At 43.8% G+C, this 18,681-nt stretch overlaps 2 protein-coding genes across 3 annotated transcripts; one reads left to right on the top strand and one right to left on the bottom strand.

The window, feature by feature from the left end:
- Window positions 1-265: 265 nt before the first annotated feature.
- LOC140272510 (protein bicaudal D homolog 2) lies at window positions 266-14,453 on the bottom strand. 2 transcript variants are annotated; one of them, XM_072368002.1, is made up of 10 exons: window positions 14,235-14,453; window positions 12,896-13,226; window positions 10,837-11,049; window positions 10,481-10,633; window positions 8,785-9,294; window positions 7,174-8,043; window positions 6,411-6,590; window positions 4,864-5,015; window positions 3,637-3,997; window positions 266-2,619 (listed from the first exon to the last, which is right to left on the bottom strand). In XM_072368002.1, exons 2-10 carry the CDS (start codon window positions 13,145-13,147, stop codon window positions 2,614-2,616), a joined length of 2,697 nt encoding a protein of 898 aa, XP_072224103.1. In that variant the 5' UTR covers window positions 13,148-13,226; window positions 14,235-14,453; the 3' UTR covers window positions 266-2,613. The 2 variants fall into 2 exon arrangements, with proteins under 2 accessions (XP_072224103.1, XP_072224104.1); XM_072368003.1 differs by lacking the exon at window positions 14,235-14,453 and adding an exon at window positions 14,112-14,224.
- A 189-nt stretch (window positions 14,454-14,642) lies between these two features.
- On the top strand, window positions 14,643-18,272 carry apex2 (APEX nuclease (apurinic/apyrimidinic endonuclease) 2). The gene is made up of 6 exons (XM_072368004.1): window positions 14,643-14,821; window positions 14,931-15,014; window positions 15,261-15,441; window positions 15,659-15,802; window positions 16,194-16,263; window positions 17,142-18,272. The coding sequence occupies exons 1-6, from the start codon at window positions 14,707-14,709 to the stop codon at window positions 18,249-18,251; spliced, it is 1,704 nt and encodes a 567-aa protein (XP_072224105.1). The 5' UTR covers window positions 14,643-14,706; the 3' UTR covers window positions 18,252-18,272.
- The last annotated feature ends 409 nt before the right edge of the window (window positions 18,273-18,681 follow it).

The following is an 18,681-nucleotide window of genomic DNA, read 5'->3' on the forward strand; positions in this document are numbered from 1 at the left end:
TGACAAAGGCCTTTTCCGGGGACATTTCCTACTCTGGACATATTTTTGCAATCCCTGATTGACACATGCACTTTGACACAAACAGCTGCAAGAGTTATCTGCAGACTCTGGTGAAATTATTGGGTTCTCAGAGACTTCTTTTTCAAGCAAAGGGTCTGCTCCTGGGCTGCCTTCGGCAAAGCCACCAGCCCTGGAAGGATGGACAGCGGTCTGAAATCTTTACATTTGATAAAATATACATAAATTTACTCACACGAGACCACAATCAGTGTACAGTGTTGGCTTTTTATTCTTCATGACAAGTCAGTGAAGGTCAACTTGCATACACATAGAAAGGAGGACCATCAAACGTGTTATGCGGAGTGTGTGTGTGGGCATGAGATTTCTACATTAATTTACACAGAATGCAGGACGCATAAATACAGTTAAAATATTATACAACAATGGGAATCAAAATTATACACACATTTGCACATAGCAAATTAAATAGATTAAGAAATCCATTTACAACCTTCAGTGTAATATGACATCATGTTAAAGCATTTTCACTTTTTAGAGCAAACTTTCAAGCTCAGGCTCTCCTGGCAGCTCAAAGCAACGTGATTTTCTTACAGCAACTTTAATCATAGTAACAGTTTTTTTTTCAATAAATAGAAACGGTGACCATTAATATCAGGGAGAGCTGACGTAAAAGAATTCATTCTTTAGAGTCTTCTTCTGATGCTAAAAAAGTGAAAATATTTTACCAAAATGAGACATCACCTTTAATCAGTGCTAGAACGGCTTATTGAGCCTTCTTCACAAGCAAGTAAAATACCTTCAGAAAACTAAAACAGAACAAATAAAAGGAAAATTACAGCAGTCGCCTCTACGTGGAACTGTTATGTAGCTGTAAGGGGAAGACGACGTGAACAAAAACAAGGCACAAAGAAAGAAAACCAATGATCAGTGAGTTGATTTTAAAAACAGCAGTTTCCCCGTCGGACTTAATCATGATCTCTGGGTCAGTGCTTTTCAAATTTGAGAGAGTTGAATAGTTACGAAGTTGTTAGCTTAAAAGGATCTAAAATCACAGCCCTGGCTTCACTCTACTTTCAGCAACAAACAAAGGAGCATAGATTATGTGCATTTTCGTGTTTTTTTTACTTCGTAGAGGAGGCTCAACACTTGTGGAGCTCTAACTCTCGCAAAGTGATGACATATCTAAGGTGTTTTGATCTATTCATTTAGTCTTGGATTTAAGTCATGATGCAATACTAGATGTAAAGTACATATTAATGCCATTTAAAATGATTCATTATGGGTCATTATTATTTAGATTTTTCTTTACGGTGGCTACTTTAAAGACTTTTAGGACGCCAAACTGAAGAACAACAGCTGCTGGGGCCAGTCGCGTGCTGCAATTGATGAGTTCATTTCTACAAGCATCTCTTTTGGTAGCACGCAAAAGCAAAGCATGGCGACGTTAAGTCATGAAACACAAAGCATGAACATGGTTGATTAACATGAGCATGGACGAGTATAGGCGTGGCAACTGGATTGTAACCGAGAGAAATGAGCAGTGATCAAATCAGTTTCACCGTTTCAGGGAAAGTAAAACTATAAGAACCAAGAAGAAGCCCACATTATCAATGCGATGCTTCCACTTTGCACTCCCAAATGACTTGCAAAAAGCAGCTTATTCTTCAAGATGCCCGATGGCTATTGTAAAGTAGCTGCAGATAGCCACGGTAAATGAAAATCAAGACAAGTCAGGATAAACCCACCTTGAGTCTACAGCTGGAAGGAGACAGGCTTGGTGCATAGTTTGCAAAGTAAGACTCACATTAAAGATCTCCCAAATCGTGTAACTGAATACTTGTGGTCTGACCTGAGGTTGTGAACTTATGGCTGATCTATTTCCATACGAAACGCCATATTTACTGACTTCTAGTTAAAGGGTGCAATGGACAGGCTGAAGTCAAGGAACAAGAAATGTTGCAGGATAAAAACAAGGGCAGGTAGCTGCACCAGCAGTAAATAGAGGAAATTTCACAACAGCAGCGAGCTCTACTTTGAATATAGTAATTCTGCTAGTTTCTATCAAAACAGCGACAGGGGAGAGCTGTCAGAGATGACCTAAAGGCTAAATAACGTCAGACAGGTCTGACTGGGATGCCAGATTAAAGGCAAGAGTGTGAAGACGTACAGCCTTCAGAGAACAGATCATAGCCTTGAATCAGAGTCAGAGGACAGTAAGTACTGTACGTGACAAAGTCTTCTTCTGGAATAAATACTGTAAATGGTTCACCACAGTGCACAGCCTTGAACAAGACAAGAGTCACTGACACAGAGAAATGAGCAGCACCTCTGCCTCTTCATCCTTCTCCAGGCTGCATGCAGGCTTCTCCACTCCAAGCAGAGAAGACCAAGAGGGTCGGGATGAGAGATTCTTTTTTTTTTCTTTTTTAAAACACGTTTTTTTTCACTCCATGGTTGTGGTGGGTGGTAGTGGGGAATGTTGCATCATATCTGGGACGGACAGGATGCCTCAAGTCAGGGAAGGAAGAGGGAGCCAACATGAAGACGGGTCCTTATGGAGAAGAGGGGTTTTGGAGTAATGGTAAGAGTGTTTCAGCGCTATGGAAACAGGGTGAGACAGACAAAAAAAAAGAACAGAAAACATTTAGTTCAACATGTGTTCAAATAAAACATCTGGAAAAGGTGAGGATGAGGATAAGCACATCTACACATATCAGAAAACTTAAAAAATTAGTTGAAGTTAATTCTAAGCTGCAAAGAGCATTCACTCTACTCAATCTGTGCAAAAGAGATTTCAAACTGCAGCTCGTCAACACTCACAATCGAGAGTACAGATAAGGATAAAGTCATTAGAATTGAGCATTAAACTGCTGGCTAATTTATCTGGGCTTTTTATCGCCTGCGGGAGGATTTTGAGTGAGAGCTCCGGGCCCTGGAAGATGTGGCCTGACCTTTATTAGCAGAGTTCTTACTGACATTAACGTGCGATTCCTCTGTGGTTCTGTATGTGGAGGCGGACGATCTACCTCTAGACTCTCTGCAGACTCCCGTCATCCTGCTCTTACCAGGCGGGTTGGGAACGGGGAGAGATGTGGCTTTTTGGCCTGCTGAAGTGCCTGAGCCTGACTGAAAGCTGTAACTGCCCGCAGCTGCTGCTTGTGCAGACTGAGATCTGTGACTCGGCTGTTTTCTTCTTACAGAAACATCCGAGTGGGGTTTTAGATCAGATTTTGGTTGATTTTCAGCCCATGCTTTAGATGTGTTAGGATACACGCGTAAAGCGTTAGAAGAGGTTAGCTTATTAATAGATGACGAAGAGGCGGGCGTGACAGGAGTCGTGATAAAAGTGTCCTGACGCAGAGGCACCGAAGCCCTTCGCCGGGACACACCTCTTCTCGAATCACTCGCATTGGCTCTGACCTTTAACTCGGTGCTTAAAGAACTGGTGGCGCTTTTACGTGTCAGGGAATATCTACGACTCAGCTGTGTGCTAAAAACATCACTGACACTACGACTTCTTATAAAGGTGGCATCTCGTGGGAGAGCCCTGCCTCTGCGGGACCGGCTGCTTGCTTGAATGGGGTTGTCAGGACAAAGAGAAGAAGAGGTTCTTACAGGGCTTGTGTGGAGGCTTCTGGTTAGGGCTCGCAAGTGGTGGGTGGCCATGGTAGGGACGCTGCTGCCGAGCACCGGGCTGGCCCGCGGACTGCTCCTCGGTGGGGGTCGGGCCGGACTGTTTCGGGGGCTTCTGGGGGCCCGGCCTGACTTTGTGGCGAGCTCTTTGGTCCGAGACCGGCGGGGGCTGCTGTTCAAGCTGTGTGGAGACTGAGGGGCCTCGAGGTCCTCCAAACGTTGGGTGAGAGCCAGTTTCTGCTGGATGGCCATGCGCAGCAGAGAATTCAGTGTTTTCTTCTCATCCTCTGCAGCTGCGAGCTGCCTCTGCATCTCATCCAGCTGGGTGACATACTGGTCACACCTGCAAGATGTGGACAAGAAAAACATGCAACATGCACAAGCAGGCAAGAGCGGATTAAAACCCAAAGCCAGAAACACTGAAAACTCATGCTCAACTTGACTTCTAGTGTGTTAGCTGCAAACCTAAACATCAGTTGGTTATCTTTTATCTAATCGAGGAGGCTCAATTATTCAGAAGTCTCTTAAATGAAAAGTGTTTTGGCAGATTACTACCAACACTGTAGAAATGCAAGTACTTGAGTTCTCCACACGGTGGCACCGCTTCACTGTAAGCAATGACCTTTCTTTGAAGCTGTAATCTTTAGCCTACTGGAACAGACAGCAGTAGCCCTTGATCACGGTCTGTTCTCCAATCCTTCTTAGAGATAATCAAGTGCCAGCTCATAACCATCTGCAAAGGTCCCAGACAGTCTAATGCATGTTCAAAAACCTTCTCTGGGGTTTTAGTAAAGACTAATAACACAAGCATTTCTGTTACATTAGAAAAAACTCACTCGATTCACTACAAAGACACTGCAAATAATTACAAATGTCGACCGATGACGAGAAGAGATGATTGACTGAAATGTTGTGGTCTAAACATTAGCCTAACTGTCTCACCACCCATCTCATGCAAATATCAGACAGGTGACCTGGCTTGAAGGGACAAATCTGTCCTTGCCTCCGTCCCCCATCAGCACGGGGCAGAGCATGTGGTTCGTAATCTTCACGTGAACCAGTGGATTGTCCACAGGCGAACTGCGCATGGTAAGCTTATTACATGACGCCGTACCACAACAAGTACCATTACCAAGCATAAAGAGAACTAGAATCACTCGAGGGAACTAGAAAAACTGTTTTTTAAAAAAAAGAAGAAAGGGATCTTACCGACTGGCAAACATAACTCGCAGAGAAGAGAAGGTGGCGGCGTCCTCCTTCAGGGCTTTCAGCTCATTCCGGAGTTTCATCATGGTCTCCGACACCAGGCTCTTCTCCGTCTCATACTTGGTTTTCAAATTAGACAACGCCAACTCAGCAGTCTGCAAAATAGAATGTTTGAAAGGCACATCATCATGTGTGATTTGTATAAATATACTACATTTGGTGCTAATACTTATTGCAAACGGAGTTTAGAGACAACTCCGACTCCAATTTCCTCTCATTCTCCATTTTCATGAAAAATAACTTGGATATAATTGTCATCATTGCATCCTTATCATCATCACATGACCAGAAAATATCATCCTTTAAAAGCTAACAGAGAAGATCAATGATGGGAAAAAGATAATCATTGCACTGATAAAAAAAAAGAGACAAAACAAAACCAATACTGCGTCCTTCCATGTGCGGCCCTTCCACATCTCTCTTATTCAAATACCTTAATCACTTTAACAGTCTCACATGTAAATAGAGTGATTAGATCAGAGCCGCCAACAGGCAGCTAACACATTTCCAGCAGTCAGACTTGAGAGAGCGAACCCATGCAGGCAAGCGCTGCCCAGTCCAACAGATCACCTTCAACCGTGTGTTTGCGTGCGTGTGAGTGTGAGTGTGACAGGGACTGACAGCTTAGGGAACGACAGAAGCGGGTCACGTCGTGCTTGAGGTATCTCAAAGAGGAGGGGGAGGGAGAGTTCAACCTCTTGAAAGCACAGCACACTCAAGGTGCAGTAAAAGGGACGGTCTAGACAAAACACTGACGAGACAGGCCAGCCACACGGCTTCTTCTGAGATTATGCATGAATAATACTCACGACTTGCTCTGTTAACTCAACAGGACAACCGACACTGCGTAAGCACTTTGACTCCATGTTCCATCACGATCTTGTACTAGCTGCGTGAAGCAACATTTACATTTCTGAAACAGACCGAATGGCTGAAAACTAGCGGAGGGAAGATTTTAATTCACCTCTTTCAAACGTACGGCAGCTGTTTTTAACTCACAGCTACAAAGTCACAAAAAATAGACAAACACTGACCTGACTCGTGAGAGGACGACATTTCAGAGAAGTCCTTGACAAACACGTTTGATCAGAATAAATCAAACACAAGACGTGGCCTCAACTCCACATTAGACTTTTTCAGCGATAAAAGTCGATGCGTGCTCTACTTCTCACAGAATCTGAGAAGTAATCAGGATCCTGCTGAGAGAAGCACTCTGCCCAATTAAACTAAAACATAATAATTAAATATTTAATCATTCAACAAGATGAAACGGCACACAAAGTGAGGACTGTGTGATGTGGCAGAAAGTGGTGTTGGAGTGTTCTTGTCAAGATTCGCAGTTTTTAGTGCCAATTTCTGCCGCTATTAAATAATGAGACAAATGCTGCCTTGACCAGCATAAGTCCGGTCTGCTTATTTAGTAGTGACACCACAGTGTTTGAAAGCACCGCGACACCAAGCAGAAGTTTTTCCTGCTCGCCGTGGCCTACCTGTTTGTTGGCCTTAAGGACAGTTCTGAGCGTGGCAATCTGTTCTCTCTTGGTGCTGAGAAGAGATTTGAGTTTTAAGACTTCCTCCAAGAGGCTTTCGGCATCCCGCTCCGACTCTCCGCTGCTGCTGAGCCCGGAGTAAGGCATCGCACCCCTCTGACGACACAGGTCCACGGCCACCTGAGGAGCACAAAGGCAGTTAGTGGTAAAAGTGAACGAGTGTAAACTGAAACATTTTAATCCCTTTATGGTTAATGTGTAATACTAAACGGGCCTGAAAAAAACGTTGATCTTTCAAAAAATAGAGCAGCAACTATTTTGTTAAGCGACACTGTGCATTTCTCTTTATAAAACCTCATCTTTCCAGTGTAGAGGCTGTTTCCTCAGAAGATTCCGTATCGTGGCAGCCACCACTCAACTTTGACCCCCTGATAATCCGATCCATTCAAAACCAACTCAAACGTGCACGTGTCAGCGCAGCACACACTGGATTTGAGCAGATAAGGGAGTTACTCAAGAATATTAGCAGTCCGAGCAGATTGTTAAGCTCAGCGAAAACTTTGAGGGACAGAAAAGCTTTGATCCAGGATAAAAGCCTGCCTTTCAGCGTCAGACTCGGTGACAATATTTTGAAAATTTGAGTTGGTCAGAACTTTCAGTTTCAGTATTGCAGACATACTCCAATATATTCAATTATGAGTCAAACGTCTGGATGCACCCACTCACTCAAAATGGATCGGTAGGTGTACTTGTGCCCTCTTACCCGGAGATGTTTGATCTGGCAGCGGATGACAGCGACCAAGTTGCGAACGTTGGACGGGTCCCTGAAATCCAGGGTTGGGGATCCAGGGCAAGTGGGAGAGTCCCCACTGGTTCCTGCGCTGTCCACCTCCCCCATAAACTGCAACGCTGCGGCTTTGGAGATGAACATGTCATTGGCGCGAGGCTTCTTCTGGACGCTGTGCTGCGGGAACGCGTGGTGTGATCGCCGTGCGCTGCTTGCCCTGGCGCCATCACGGTAATAGTCCAGGGTGACCCGTTTGGGTGTCAGGTTGTTGCACACGCAGATGTGGTGGTAGAGGTTGGACAGCTCCTCAGAGAAGGCCAGCAGCTCCTCCTGGGCGACGCTCAGGTGCCCCTCAGAATCAGTTGCCACTTTCCGTGTTGCTCCGATCTCCTTCTCCAGCTCAGTGATCCGCTCTTGGTCTTGCTTGCTGGACTTGATACACTGACGGATTTTGTCGGCCAGCTCCTGAGCCTCTGCCCTCCAGCGATCCTTCTCCTGCTTGTATCTCTGCTCGAGCGTGTTATAACGAGCTCCCGCCTGAGACAGTTCATCTCGCAGCTTCAGGAGCTCTTCACTAGCTGCGCGCATTCGGGCCTCCAGCACCTCCTTGCTCTTGGTGTCTACTTCATAGTCAAAGACTGCACTGCCATCGTCTCCAGTTTCGGTTTCATCATCCCCCCCGTCCTCCGCGTCTTGGTTTTGATGCAGACTACTGTGCACAGCTTCCAGCTGTTGCGTGAGAGAGCCAACCTTGTCTTCTTGCTGACTGAGGGCCTGTTTGGACATTACTAACTGCATTTGGAGTTCCTCCACTTTGCTACCCAGACTGGATTTCTCTCGTTCTGCCTGAAAACACACATGAAACATTAAATATTTGCAATCGTCCATTTTAGGTCTAATCCAGACAACTGAACTGATACGATTGTTGATTAATTTCAGTAAAATCAAAGAACAGTTAGTAACAGTCTGTAATAAACATTTCTACCCCCACCACCTCGACTTTAATGCATATTTCATGTCACCTCATACAGGTCTATGGTCCAAACATGTGCTAAGTAGGAGCTTTCAAACCCAACCCCCAACGTAAGTGCATCATACATAATATATTTACTTCAGACAAAGAGGAATGGCACTTCGAGAGACTCCTAATTTTCTAAAGAACCGTTAGTGTGTGAGGCTGTGACGCTCAACAAGGGCCTGACTAACTTGCTTGGAGAAGCAGACATTATTATAAATTAATATGACTTTCTCACCAGCACAAAGAGGATGTGGTTGTGAGAAGGAAGTGGCAGACATCCCAGTTAACAGCTTAGGCACACAGCCTAGAGATTGTATAATAACCTCTTCACTTGAGGCAACAAGGGGGGACGTTGTTTAAATGTCACCTGAAAAGCACCGATGCTTTCATCTAAAAATAAATCTAATAAAAATCAGATTCTTTTCTCAGAATCTTTCAGCACCTTTTTAAAAAAAAAAATACCCAGTGAAAAATCCGCTTTCCCAACAAGCTGCTGTTGTAGTTTTTTTTAAATCATTGGTGCACTAAAGCATGATTTCAACAGTCATAAGGTTTGTCCTGTTGCCTACCTGCAGGAGCTGCTGCTTTAGCTTCTGACTGTCCGAAAAGTGGAGCTCACTCAGCAGATCTGACACCAGCCCCGAGGCTGGAGCGCGCAGGAAGGCGTCGCTGCTGCGTGGAGTGGAGTAGCGATGGATGAGGCCATTGCTTTTGGGGCCACCCGAGTGAGGAGGGTGAGCAGAACCGGGAGCAGATCCAGGACCGTTATTATACCCGCTGTCCTGATTCTCTTCCTCGCCCTCTCCCTCTCCACCCCGGCCCTCTTCCTGGCTGTCATCCAGCTGCTCCAAGTGGAGCTCCAGGTTCCCCACAGAATCGAAGGGGTTAAGGGTCAAGGCAGAGAGCTCTCGCCGCAGACTGTTCTTCTGCTCCCTCTCCTCATTCAGTGCTTCAAGGGCCTCATCCAGCTGCCTCTCTGCGATCTTCCTCAGTCTCGCTGCCTCCTCCTGCTGTGCCCGCAGCTCCTCCTGCTCCTCGTTCTTCTGGGTCAGCTCAAGCTTTATTGATTCAAACTCAACCTGAAATGCGATTAGACCCACAAACGCAAAACTGTTTTTAAACAAGCTTTTTCCTCAGTGTAAATGTAACGTTTGTGTGAGTCATCGTGGCAAAGGTGCCTTTCTTGACACAATCAAAGAGCACAATCGTGTCAGATAAAGTCACACAGCTTCGCAGATTGTGCAGGCAAAATGAAGGCTAGGTTCAACCCACGACTACTCTATGCTCTATGTCGGCATAACAACGCGTTAAGGGTCATTTCAGTTGATGGGATCTAATCACAAAAAAAGTCTCAAGTTTATCAAAAAGTCAACTCAAAGGTCATGCACAAACTAACAAAACTTAAGCTAAATTTAGTCCTAGCCGTGAGCAATCAGAGCTGTGTAAACACATCAGGCCTATTTTGCACTTTAAAGCAGACATTACTTAAAGAGACATCCTGTTTAACTATGCTGAACATCCTGTTTCATTTTCAGCAATATGTACAGCGATATGCTTGTACAGATAAATGTACTCGGCTAAAATGCCTAATGCTACATATTTCATTAAGCTTTTTAGGTCCACCAGGACATTAAAAAAAAAAAAGAATAGATTATGAGACAGAACATTTTTGCAGCTACTTGCAAGTTGTAATGGTGCCGCTTGAAATGATATCATCTATTTCTTTTTTAGAATTCCCACCAAAGTGTTTCTTCAGCTTTGATATCCGACTCTATGGGTAAGAAGACTTAAAAGGGAATTCATGGACAAATGGAAAAAGCCAGTGGGACAAGTTACTGTCCTCGTCTGTGGGAGCTACTTCATTTTCTGGAAGTAACAACATTAATTAACAAGCAACTTGTCTCTGTTCCAGAGTAGCCAATTTGCAACAACACTGCACTGTTTTATGAAAAAGAACGTGACGTGGATTATGGGATTTTATTCTTCAAAAGCACAGAGCCTTTTTTTTTTTTTTTTTTTTTTAACTACAACAACAGGAGGTACCATGTAGTCATAACAACCACTTACACCAGGTATCATTCACGAAAACAAACATTTATGACGACCCGTAAACATAATTAGGAGGAAAACGTCAGTCTTGTACGATGTTTGTATCCACACACTGTAATTGATGTTATTCTTTCTGTATATCCACAATCCAACACAATTACAGCCAGTGGGTAAAGCTTAGTGATGTGTTGGGTAAAGACAGGTGTGACAACGTACCTGGTTTTCCTTGAGCACAGACACTTGCTTTTGCAAAGATATGTTCTCTTCTTCCAGCTCACCGTTGTCCTGCAACTGGCGCAGCTCGCGTACTTTGTATTCCTTCATTTCATCCCTCATGTGGCCCTTCTCTGCCTCCAGACACTCGCACTCCTGTGAAACACAAGCCACCGTCACATCGCAAAAGGCAAAAACTTTCAAACTAAAACTGGCTCGTGGTTCATTTTGTTTTGGGAACGAGGCTACGCAGCTGGTACATTGATTCATTGATAAATCTAATATCTCATAAGGAAATGAGGCCTGATGACACACACTGTGACATCAGTTTACAGTTGCACCGAGTGTGTACGCCGTACCCTCTTCAGCTGGGTGGAGAAAACGCCCAGTCTATCGATCTCTGCGTGGGCGTTGCCCAGAGCGAGACGTGCTTGTTTGAGCTCTGCCTGAACTTCCTCCAAGCGGGTTGCCATGGCAGCCTCTTTAGTAGCAGTCTCCTGGAGCAGGCTCTCCTCCCGACACTCTCCATCAGCAGCTGCACGCTTCTGGCTGCTCACAGAATCTGCAAAAGCCTTCACACACGCACACATACAAAAGGGTTAAAGGAAAAAGCAAATCATGTGGAATGTGACATAAAAAAGAGCTAATAGATAGTGCCTGTTATATCAGGGCATCAGACGTAAACATCTTTAAGTAGAGGAAATAGGACTTCAGTGACAGCCATCACCTGAAACCTGAATAATGAAAAAAAAGGAAATAGCTGATATGGCTGAGTGAACTTCGACCTCAGCAGCTGCTTCCACCCCATCTCACACTGCGTTCCGTCATAATCACAAGCCTCGACACATTTTGCATCAATGACTGCTGATTAAATAACTAACAAATATGCTCAACTGGACCAGTTAAGGTTATATAATTATGCTAATTTGCTACCCAAGCTCTCTCTGCTTTGTTTAAATCCTGCCAAAGCCTGGGTGGGTGAAAATGCAAGGAATGAGGTTTAAGCGGATTATAAAAAAAAAAACAAATGACGAAAATTCTGTACCACTGCGCCCCTTCAGACATAAAGAGCTTTGCTTGATGTATAGTTATAAAACGTCCAAACCTTACTGCTCTGGCACATCACTAAATGCCTGTAACTGCCTTTAAACAGGATTTGGAAAATCATGTATTTTTCCTTTTTCAATTTAAAATAGACAGTTAGGATATTTGCAAAACCAAGTATCTGCCCACATGATGGGATTACCGTCTTACATAAAAAGATAAACTCTAACAATTCTCAACACCTGAAGCCCCATCTGGACTTTGACAAAAATGACATCAAGGAAAAATATCTACCTGTCACATTCATCCTTTGGCACCATGTCGGTGCAATGCGAGGGATCAAAATGTGCTTCTAAAAGACAAACTGTGACCTTTTGCTGGAGTGAAACTGTACAAACTATACTTTAACACAGTGAACACAACAGACAGGTTGTCAGTTTTGGTTAGCAATGTCCACGTATTATAAAATTAAATAACAATAAATCAAAGGTAATAGCGTGAATAACGCGATTATATGAGTTTTGTCGTATTGGGTTTAATCTTTTAATCTTGACTATCAACCCTGAAAAGCTTCATATCCGATATCAAAATCAGTTTAGAGACAGAAACTGTATCATGTTATTAGCAACATACAAGACTAACTGGAGTGTGACAGTAACAATCTTCCCATGTTGATGCCCTAAAAACTTTCCAACAAAAATACTGACTCATTACTGACATGAGCCCACGACAACAGAGCCATCATTGTAGGGGCAGAATTAAGTATGTACAAAAGTCAGATTCATGTCATTGTTTGTGAGCCAAATATAAAGAGCCAACAATGGACTCTTTATAACTATGAGATACACCACAGGGCAGCTCATCAGCTATTAGAATTCAAATGATAAGAATGACTGTGCCATCATACTGCACGTACACTGAAATGTTAACATTTCCATTTTCGCATCGCATGTAGACACGTGAGAGCAGATGACTCTACAGTCCCGCTGTGTCATGGCTATGAGTTCTCGAAAATAATAAGAAGGCAGTATCAATTCTTTCTGCATCAGCTTTGTAGACAGCAACAACTGTTGACATCCTTTATCCTTTTGTCCGACATAAATTATAATAACAATAATAATAATAACAGAAAATTCACTGTCATTGCTACATTTTTGTATCAGGAGGGGCTTCTTACAATTAATAACTTATTTAGTGACACATGTGCAGTGCAAAAATCAAATCAAATGAATAAAAATCCCAAAGAAGGGGCGTGTTATTGGAAAAATACACTTTGAAGCCATGGGAATGATAACTTTGCAAGCCTACATGAAAAATAAATCAATAAAAGAATATGTCCTTTAAATATAACTACAAGGCCTGAGGTGTTCCTACCTCTTTGAGCTGCTGTAGCTCCAGTTTCAGGGTTTCGTGCTCCTCTTCCAGCTGCCTGTGTTTCATCTTGAGGGCAGCACTTTCCTCCAGTACCACCAGGCCATAGCGGGCAGCCTGAAGCTTTTCCTCTGTGGCCTCTTGGAGCTCCAGAGTCAGCCGCACCACCTCAGCCTTCAGGTCTTTGCCGCCCATCTCGGCTTCCCCCTCTCCCTCAGCTGCTGCACCCACTGGGTCTGCTTCGGCCTCCAGCATTCTTGCCTGGCCTCCCACTTTTGTCAATGCTCTACTGAGACGCCCTCTTCATTCACTCCTCCACCCTCATTATGCCACACTACAAAAGCAAAACACAGAAGCATAAACTCAGAAACATAAACACGCATGCATAAACTATGGCCCTGATAGCAAAGAGGTTTTGTAAGAAATCGCAAGGTGGTACTAAGTGAGAAAACTGCAAAGATAAATATTGGGATGTTGGAGTTGGAAAATGCTTCAACTTCAGCTTAGAGGGCTAAACAACCACCTGACCAACCCAAGCCTGAAATGAACAGTTGCAGTATGCAATTATGTGAACCCTCATCATACAATGTTGACTCTACTTATTATCAGGTAAAATAAACGTTTAGGGCCTACAATAAGCACATGGCTACTCATCTGTTACGCGCGACATGGAATTTTAAGCTCATTAGGGATGATTCCGAATATCACAACAACCAACAGAAAACAAGCTGCCACAAAAATGGTCTAAGGATATGTTCAACCTCTGATCTCAAGAAAATACCCATAGTTACTGAAATAAGTCACTTAAACAATGCGACTGACGATAGGGTGGGGACGATTCTTCCCCCATTTCCTCATACCCTCCGGTTTGACCGAAGATGGAATCACCAGCTGCTGGTTTTCTGCCGGTGCCGAGTGATGTAGCTGGTTAGTCATCCCGAAAGCATCAGCCTCACCCCGCTCACGAAGCAGTCCGCCATACCATCAGCTAAGAGTTGTTACCCCTATTTCTAAAGTAGGCTGTTATCTAGAAGGTGAGAGCTATTCTGACAGGGAAACGAAATCGATAACGCCGGACAGGAAACAGGATATCTAACAGCTAGCATCAGTAGCTTAGCTTAACGTTGATTCATACAGTGAATTAGATAACAATACTAAGTTATAAGCAAGGAGAGTGAAAAACTGTCGTTAATAGCCTGCTGGTTTTGTAATTCCATACCTTTATACAGCCTTATCTGTTTAACGCCACAGAGGTGCTCTCTCGTCGTAAAGGCAAGTGAATCCAATCAAACAAGCTAATTAGCTGGACAATCAGCCATCGTTAGCCAAACTACGCACTCACCCTATGGTTTTGACTTAAAGATGGAGCTCGCCGGCTGCCACCAAACGCTATCTTTGCACCACCCTCTGGAGCTGTCAACAACAGCGGTCTCCTAATCACGTTAGTAACCAATGGTACAGGCGCAGGTTAGCGAACAGCCGACTGCCTTCCTCCCACCTGCTTCTCTCACTTCGCGACGGGGTCGAGTGTCAAAAGCGCGCCGAGAACGTGAAGGCACCATTACCCCCTCTAGCTTCACAAGGGGGCAGTGCAGCTACTACAAGAACTGTCTTTGTCGTCTGTATTAGAGTGGATATAGCATGTGTTGTTTATTCAGACACAAAAGCCCTGAATTAAGCGTTTACAGTTTATGTACTTTCACAGATTTGAAAATGAATGAATGTCAAAATAGACTTCCTCTCGTTCCTTCCTGACTTCCGGTTTACTTCCGGATCTGCACAGCCGTTGTGCCTCCTGCCACTTTTCATACACAATGGAGATCGTTACATGGAACATAAACGGCATCAGGACCTTTAAAGGAGGCATAAAAAAGGCTCTCGATTCACTTGGCGCAGATGTGGTGTGTGTTCAGGAGACAAAAGTGACAAGTAAGTTGTTTCGCAACAGGAGCTCTCAGAACGCGGGAACTGTCACTCAGTGTGCTACGAACTGTGTTATGAAATAGCAAGAATTTAAACCCCTTTTTACACTTTTCAGGAGACTTGCTTGATGAAAGGACCGCCATTGTTGACGGCTACAACTCCTATTTCAGCTACAGTCGGGGACGTAGCGGCTATTCAGGTTTATTACATTGTTGTAATAATTTGATTCGCGGCTGTATTCTTTATTTTTTTTCCCTCATGGCCCTGTAATAATTACATTCAGCGACCCCAGTAACAGTAAACAATATTCTTCAGTAAATCTGGATATCAGTATTTGTTTGAATATTGTTATTGGTAAAATGTAGAGCCTTTAAACAGCCTTTGCATTGTATAAACTCTGCTGCACTATGCAGACATATTCACGTCCTATTCCTGGTGTGCACAGGAGTTGCCACTTACTGTAAGGACAGGGCCACGCCATTTGCTGCTGAGGAGGGTCTCACAGGTCTGCTGACCAGCCATGAAGGTGCAGTTGGATGCTACGGTGACCACACTGAGTTTACAAATGAGGAGCTGCAGCTTTTGGACAACGAAGGACGAGCCGTAATCACACAGCACAGAGTCATGTAGGAACAAATCGTAATATGTTTTGCAGGACATGTTGCATGTCCCATACTGTGTATTTGTCTCTGTTTGTGTACTCAAATCATGTAATCGTTTGATTATGAAACGGTGTATCAGTTTTGTGGTTGGCGAAATATCGCGCAAGCCTTTACTATAGGCGAGATATCAGTTTGTGTATTTCTTTTTGTAGATGTTTTTGACTTTGTTTCACCCTCACAGGTGTCAGGACAAAGAGCAAACCGTTACTGTAATTAATGTATACTGTCCACGGGCTGACCCCGAAAAGCCAGAGCGAAAGCAATTCAAACTACAGTTCTACAGGTTGCTTCGGGCCCGGGCTGAAGCGATACTGAAAGATGGGAGGTGAGAGTTTTGAAAAGCTTCCACAGACTGAATTAAAGGGACAGGTGTATCCTGCTTTTACCACAAACGTTTAACTCACAGTATGACAGTAATTTATTTTCAAAAAAGACATCTTTTGGCCTGTTTGTGGTGATAAACACTGTCGCTTTGACACAGTCACACGTCTTTTGCTAATTGTTAACCTAAAATTGTAATCTTTATTTTATTACAAACATTCACAGTGTCTTAAAGTTGTTGGTTTAGAGTGAACATTATAAATCTACATGTCTTACATTTGCCCATATTGTGATAAGATTCTAACTTTTGGATCGTCTATTTCCCTGCTCTGATGTTGTCTCTTTTTTTAAATTGAGCAGTTTGTCTTCATTGTCTTTTCTGTTCTGTTTTCCAGCCATGTGATCGTTTTAGGGGATGTAAATACTTCTCACCGGCCAATAGACCACTGTGACCCCAGTGATATTGTAAGTAAACGCCTAGAGGACTGTCATATGATTGTAGATCTTTTTTTATTAATGAGATAGTTCAGCATTTGAGATGTAGGCGTTACGGAGTTAGTGTGATTTAAACAAATGTAGGTGCTGCACATCAAACATGCTGGTTAGCCTGAACACTGAGAACAAAGGAGTATTTTGCAAAACAGGCACGTAGGAGAGGGTTGAGCAGACCGTGAGCCGTAAAAGGACTCCCACACACTTTATACTTTGCAAAAATGTATAGATTGTGAGGTATTAGTGTTAGACCGTTTTTAGGCTAATCGTTTTTGGTCATCCTAATTAGCAGTGGCCTCACGTCTGCAACCACTCGCATTCTCCATGTGCAACAGGAATGTATAATTACCAAACATCTTTCTGCTTTTGGTTCATATAGTTAGGTAGATCACAAGGAAATGATATGTAAGATGTTGTGGGACTCTTTCGCCCAATGACTGCTGGGATAGGCTCCAGCCCACCCGCCAACCAATTAACGGATTGACAGTATAGAAAATGGATGGATGGATGTTGTGGGACTCTGTTTCTAGCAAAAAGACTGGATCTGAAGAGAAATGGCATCTCTAAGAGAATGTTCTAACCTCTTAGCAACCTCTGAAACCCACTGATTAGAATGTTAAGTTGTGTTAACGTGCTAGTTAGTTTGTGTGTATGATCTGCAGAAGACCATTTGCTTTAGCTTTATTTTCAATTAACAGACAAAAGAATGGTATTTGTTCCAGAAAGAAAAAAAAGTGTCTCCCCAAATGTCCTCTTACATAAAGGAAGAAGCTGTCTTACATAAAATGACATACTGTATGTTCCTGCATTCATATTTCAGTAATGAAACTACTTTTTCTCCCAACATTTAGGATGATTTCGATGAAAACCCTGGGAGAAAATGGCTCAATGGCTTTTTGCACCGCAGTAGACAAGAAGAGGACAACAGCCGAGAGGATAAAGAATCCGAGGTAACGGATCCCATCTCCACCGGAAAATTTGTGGATACCTTTCGCTATTTCCACCCAACTCGTACTAACGCCTTCACGTGCTGGTCCACTCTCACTGGAGCACGTCAGACAAACTACGGCACACGCATCGACTACATATTCGCCGATCGCCAGCTGGCCAAGGAGCAGTTTGTGGCGGCAGACATCATGCCAGAGGTGGAGGGGTCGGATCACTGTCCTGTGTGGGGGAAACTGAGCTGCTCTCTTCTTCCCAGCTCCAAGCCTCCTCCTCTCTGCACTCGCTACCTGCCAGAGTTTGCTGGGAAACAACAGAAACTCTCACGCTTCCTTGTTAAAGTGGACCAAAAATCAATTCAGTCGGAGCAGAAAAACGTCTTACCTGCATCTCAAGAAGAGGAGGAAAGGAGGGAGAATTTAAACCCATTTGGAGCAGATAACATCTCCGGCAAAAAACGGTTATCAACGTCAGACTCTGCTGTTCCAAAGGGGAAAAAGACAAAGACAATAAATACCTCTTTGAAGCCTCAAGGCAACCTCCTTTCCTTCTTCAAACCCAAACTCACAAACGTTAAGCAGTGTGAAAAAGCAGTTAGTCTGGATGAAGTTACCTCATCACTCAGCAACCAAAAAGCATCCACAGTCAGTGACACGAGCTCCGTCGCAGGCACTCCAACTGACGATACTGAGCTCGTTTTTGATGCTTCATCCCAGCTGAGCACCGCGGAGGAAACGGACAAACCGATCAAGACGAAACCTTCAACCCCTCAGCCCGCTGTGGGACACTCGGATGCAAAGAAAGGAGGATCGTTGGGGTTTTGGAAGTCAGTGCTTCGTGGTCCACCCCCAGCCCCCTGCTGTAAGGTCCACGGGGAACTCTGTGTGCTTCGCACTGTAAAAAAGGAGGGGCCAAACATGGGCAAACAGTTCTTTGTGTGTTCACGTCCTCAGGGACATGCCTCCAACCCGGACGCTCGATGTAATTTCTTTGCATGGGTTGATAGGGGGAAATGACTTGTTCAATGTATGGACAAAAACCCGTTTACACTGCACCACACAGATGTCTCTTTCATTTCACAGATTTTAGTTCTGAACTAAATAATAAAGGCCAAGAGTTTTCTACTTTTATGAGTTTACTGTTATTCGTTCCTGAACCTCAAAAGGGGAAAATTTGGTATTTTCCTTTTTTTTTGCATCACGTTTTGGCTGTGGTGGACAGTTGCTTCAGAATTTAAAGACGCCACCATTGCGATCTCTTGCATTTCCAACTCTTCTTCTGTCGATTTACAAAATCAGTTCTTTACACAGTTGAGTCAGTTGAGAAAGTCACTGTTAAGTTACTTTTGTTTCCATCCTGTTCTTATACCATGGTGCTGTGTGAAGAGTGTGGGTCTGGTCTGTGTTTATGTAAGGCTGGTTGTGTAAGGTGCCACATATTTAGCTT

This window comes from Leuresthes tenuis, unplaced genomic scaffold, assembly GCF_036924035.1.
Source record: "Leuresthes tenuis unplaced genomic scaffold, fLeuTen1.0.hap1 SCAF_16, whole genome shotgun sequence".
Taxonomy (NCBI): domain Eukaryota; kingdom Metazoa; phylum Chordata; class Actinopteri; order Atheriniformes; family Atherinopsidae; genus Leuresthes; species Leuresthes tenuis.